Source organism: Atta cephalotes, assembly GCF_000143395.1.
Source record: "Atta cephalotes unplaced genomic scaffold scaffold00021, whole genome shotgun sequence".
In the NCBI taxonomy this organism is placed as follows: Eukaryota; Metazoa; Arthropoda; class Insecta; order Hymenoptera; family Formicidae; genus Atta; species Atta cephalotes.
Window position 1 is genome coordinate 757,075 of NW_012130085.1, and position 5,656 is coordinate 762,730.

The 5,656-nt window shown below is 27.9% G+C and overlaps 1 protein-coding gene across 1 annotated transcript in view; it reads left to right on the forward strand.

The window, feature by feature from the left end:
• Window positions 1-2,828: 2,828 nt before the first annotated feature.
• The window catches only part of LOC105619330, a gene marked incomplete at its 5' end in the record, with an annotated part of 26,387 nt that continues 23,559 nt past the window's right edge, over window positions 2,829-5,656 (forward strand). The window contains 1 exon segment of the mRNA XM_012200849.1: window positions 2,829-2,868. Within this exon segment, the coding sequence (XP_012056239.1) occupies window positions 2,829-2,868 (40 nt within the window).

Below are 5,656 nucleotides of genomic sequence, written 5' to 3' on the forward strand. Positions count from 1 at the left end.
ACACACACACACACACACACACACACACACACACACACACACACACATATATATATATTGTACATATATTTTTAATATAATGAATTTTTATTTTAAGAATTTTGCATTAGAAAATAATTATCCAAATTTGTGTAATCTATATATTTACACAGTATTTAGATCCAAATATAATCATAATGCTGGAGCATAAAAATGTTTCAACCTCACATACTTTGAAAGGATTGTAATCGCAAGCTATCACTTTTGTCATATAGTCAATTATTGTCATCAAGTATAGACTTTTACACACAAATAACAAAATTTGAAAGTAATACTGGTAATTACTAAATGTATTTGTCACGGTAGCAAAGTAAAATGATAGATACAATACTACAATCACTTCATTTTAAGAATAACGGTGAAGTAGCGGTGACCTGATATTTACACCAGAATAACTTTTATCCTTTCCATGCAATTCCGACGCGTTGTCTCCATTCTATTGTCCTACATAAACTCATTTACTCAAGGCACGTGCTATTTACTATTGTATTTCAAATGATTTATTCAAACGTCCAAAAGATTTTTGTAAGAGGAGAATTATAATAATACAAGAAAGGAATATGATTACATATACGCAGAATTTTATAACTATTAATTATAAATTCTATTATCTTCACGATTTTTTACCATTTCTCGCAATTCTAATAACACTTTGCCCGCAATAATTCGTAGCTTAGTAATCCATTTTTCTACATCGTAAGATATGGCTGGTTGTCGGTCTCTAATCAATTTGCTATCCATGTGGCTGCATACGTTGATGGCGATCATATATAAATGCCGGTAGGATGAAGTATTTTTCAAATCAAGCAAACCTCGGCTTCAAGTTCTGCCCCGGTTTACGACTTAACAATTACGATGATGCCAGCAGCAACCTACATTAGACGGATATAACGAACAGTTACTGTTTGCAACGTTTATTTCGATAACACGACCAACGGTTTCCGTGGACGATCTAATCTATAATTTAGACTTTTATTTACAGTTAATGCGTTAAAAAAATTATGTTATATAACTGATGTAACAGAATTCGTAACAAAACATTCTTTGACGTATTTTCTCACAATCTCTCGCTTTCAATAACAATAAAATTAGATTTAATCGAATTTGGATTGAGTTGCTTGTTGATATTATAAAAATGCGAATAATTTTTTGTTTAAAAATTAAACAATTTTTTAATATATTTTTTTATTATTTTAATATATTTTTTTAATTATTTTAATTATAATTAGATAATTAGATTCAGAATTAAAAATTATTTCACTGGCAATTACATTCATGATTTTTATTAAGAAATCACTGTTACTGAAGCGAATAGATCGTAAAGTGGTTCTTCTTATAGGTTATAAATCTGCTATGTGGTTACTGCGAGCTTTGTTTTTCGTGGCGCGTGCATGTAATGCATCCTGCATTCTCTGCAAGAGTATGAACATGTAACGTGCGTATCGCAACACGAGGCAGATAATGTAGCACCTGCTTCGCGCGTGCCTTACATTGCCACGATCTTTATCGATCGGTTTCCTCTTTTTTTCGAAGAAGACGATGCACTCTATACAGTGAAATCAACGTAGGAAACTCGGTATTGCGAAGTAAGAAATTTATGGTGTAATGTGAGAATAGAAATTAATAGACATAAATTTAAAGATAACAACAACGCGAAGTTAACTCAGTTTTTATTGGATTGTAATATCTTTTGTTTTACATTGTAATAAAAATTTAATTGTAATAAAAAATGATTGTAATAAAAAATAATATCTCTGTACTTTTATCATGAATTACTGTAAAAATTTGGATTATGAGGCAGGACCCAAATAAAACTCAAGTCATCATAACGGTATCAAGATCTTCAAAATGATTGACTAAAAATAACTTTTCAATCAATAAATTCATTTTAATATTATTTTGATATTTTGTCTTGCTTGGGCAAAAACATTATTTCAAGAAGAATGCATTCAATATTTTTTACAGAATATATACATAATCTAGTAATTCGTCAATTGTTAATGAAATTATGTTGCCCATATAATATGTTTTAAAAGCATGAGGTGCAATAAGATTTTTAAAAATTAAAATAAGAATTATATAAATCAATTATTTTTGAGACAAAATTTCCTTTTATGATCTCTTTCATTTTTTGTACGTCGATATTTATTATAAGAATTATTAATTAACTAAACAATAAATAAATTCAATCAATAAATAATTACATTAAATATAATATAATATACAATATAATATACATTTTTTATCGTATTGTTTGATTCTGCAGTAACGTTTACAAATAGAAATTTGACACAAAAGTAATATAATAATAAAATTAACGGAGCTCGTGACTACTCCATCTGCTTGTCCATTCTTAACATGGCTAACCGGCTGACCAATCACTCTACGATCGCCTTATTGGCGCATCATATACGCGACTGTGAAAACGATAAATATGTTAATTGAATAGTGCGAACCGTTATGCACTCAACCCACGAAGCATCGATTATGCGTTGTTGGTGGTAGCACCGTTTGCTCATTTTGAAATGCCATCCTTAAATTGCCGAGAACATGTCGACATTAACACGCTAAAACTTCATTCTATTATGAATGACAGGCACTTTTTCTATTATGAAAACACAACTACATAAGCATCTTCTTCAATCAATATTACTATTTTAGATTTTCCTGAGATAGGGTTGGTTGGAAAAATCCATTGGGTAAAAAAGCTATGATAATTCCTAATTTTACCATTCCAGACTTTATTCAATGGAATAAATCGGCAAAAATTATAAAAATTTAATAAAAAATATATTTATTTTATTGCTTTACTTTATGCAAAAATAAATTGTTGCTTCAATTAATAATAAATCATATATTAATTATGAACGAGAGATAGTTTAAAGGAAAACGAAACAAATCAATAGTGATAAAACATCTAATAAAATGTTTCCTTTTTTAATTGAAATTATGTGAAATATATTTTTGAAACATAAATTTTGCATATAAATATTATTAAATTTTATATATTTTATATTATTAAATTTTATATTAATTTTTAGTTTCATAAGAAATTATACCTAATAGCAACAAATTAAAAAATTTGTATTCATGTAGATCTGGTTTACTATTCAATATCTGTGACAAAAACTAATTAATTTATTATTACATCGATTTCTAATCCATTTTTTTTATAAAGGTTTTATTTTATAAAGTTTGAATTGGAAAATACTCCATTGATGCTTAGAATAGTCATATTAGAATATTGAATCAGAATAATAAAATTTTTATTTACTTTATTGCTTTTAATAAAAAAGACCAATTTGTATTTTGCCGAAAAATATCGTTTTGTATCATTGCACTGATGTGGACTTTATCTAAAAAATATGAAATTTTGTCCACTCTGCCCTTAGGTCACTTTAGAGTTTGCAATTTTTCCAAAGGAATGTTCTGGAATTAGATGACTTTTCTATTTTTTACGCTTCTCTGCAATAATATTCTTAAAAATAATAACCAGTAAGCCTAGCTTATAACTCTTAAGTTATTATCATTATATTATGTTACGCAGATATAATAAATAATAAAAAAGCTGCTGAACAACGGTATCGTTATAAGTTTTAGAATATTCAGTGCCTTCCTATTTTTTTCTCTGATAAACTTTGGATAAAATTTATGTATAAGATTTTTATTTTGTCACGGACAAACAAGTTTTGCCAATGTATTCCGAATGTCATTCTAAAAGAATTCATATACATCATAAGTTAATTTGTTCCCAAAATATGAGTATTTTATTTTACAAAGCCCAATAATGAAAATTCTCTAATTTATAATCATATAATAGTCATTTAATTTATTGAAATAGAATCATATTAACATTACAATTACTACACAGACCTTAGTAGAATGTTGTCCTCTTATTCACAGATCCTCTCATTCACATATTATTTAAATTGTTCTCTAATGCTGTGATCCATTATTTCAGTAAATGCATTTGAAATCGAAAATTTATAGTATATATAAATCTTTTTATTATTCGAAATAGACATTGATGAATTCTTTTGCTTAGAATAACTATCTGAACACGTTGGCAAAACCTAATAACCTGAATAAAATCTGAGAGCTGCCAACTATAGAAGCTATTCTTACACGAAATCATTTCCTGAATAGAATGTCATCCTTAAATCGCCGAAAGCACGTTCGAAGCATTAACTCGACAAAGATTTATCATATCGTACATTACATGGGTACATGACGTGCGTTTTTTCCTCACCTTGAAAATACATAATAGAAATACATAATATTTTTCAGCGAAAACCTTGTGTTACAGATATGCCTTAATAATTCTTGAACGTGATGCAGAATTTTTAAATGGTTTTGCATAATAATTTACGATTATTTTCGTGTCTTTGGAAAAATAGTTTAGAAAATTTTATTATAGAAGTTTTATATTTATATATGTACAACTATAGATATCTATATATAATAGAAAGATTTCTTTAAATTTATAAAAATCATTTTAATTTTGCCAAGTTTAGATTATAATGCGATAGATACACTAGAATTTTAATATTTACGACAATTGTCGTGTTGCTTACATTTTTTATCGATAGCGAATTTTACGAGTTGAAATTACTTAAAATCATGAAGGTCCCAAATGTCAAATGAAATATAGTATTGAATAGCTCGTCAAAAAATAATAAAAATTTTGGCTGAATAATCCACATACTATTGCGTTTGATGATATGTATAAATCGTATATATATATTTTTTTATATCAATGATTTTCACTCTCACGCCGCAATGTCCACTTTTGCCAAGCGTGTGCGTTGCACCGGTTTCTACAATTTTGTTGCATCCATCTTATGCTACCATTAGACAACACATCGATGTAAGGTGATTACATCGAGATGCGAGGCGATTTCACTGATTTCGAGACCTGCCTGGATACATCTGACGCTCGAGATTTAAGTTTCACACGCAATCCGTGCGCGGTTCTTACGTAATACTAAAATTGTTTTAAAAAACGTTCAACACTACATTTTAAGAACTGATCTGTGAAATCGGCAATTGAGAGAAAGAAAGAAATTGGAGAAATTGGAGAAAAGAAGTTATTTTAGTTCAGTATTCATAGTTGGTTCTTATCTTTAATATCATCATCTAATATGCTTTGTGATTGGTCTTACCAATCATAAAACATATTAATATCTTAAGATATTGCTTAAGTTGATCTTAAATTAAAAATGAATTATGGATTGGCTTATGCATCAACATAAACATAAATATTTTATTACTCTTGTAAGATACATTCATTATCTATACAATTTTTACATTTTAAGATTATTTTTTTATAAGTCATACTAAAAATTCTTTATTAGAGTGATTTAATAACTTTCTTACAAACGTTTTATGATTGTAATAAATAGATAATAAAGAAGAATACAAATATAAATTAATAGAATGATGAAACTATGATGAAGTTGTTTTTGCTTGTTAAATTTAGATATTTGCAAAAAAAAAGCAAAATTATTCTTGCTTCCTTTATAAATTTTGACTCTTGTCAGAGTTAAGAGAAAAAAAGAGAGAGAGAGAGAGAGAGAGAGAGAGAGAGAGAGGAGGGAGGGGAGGGAGAAGAAGAGAG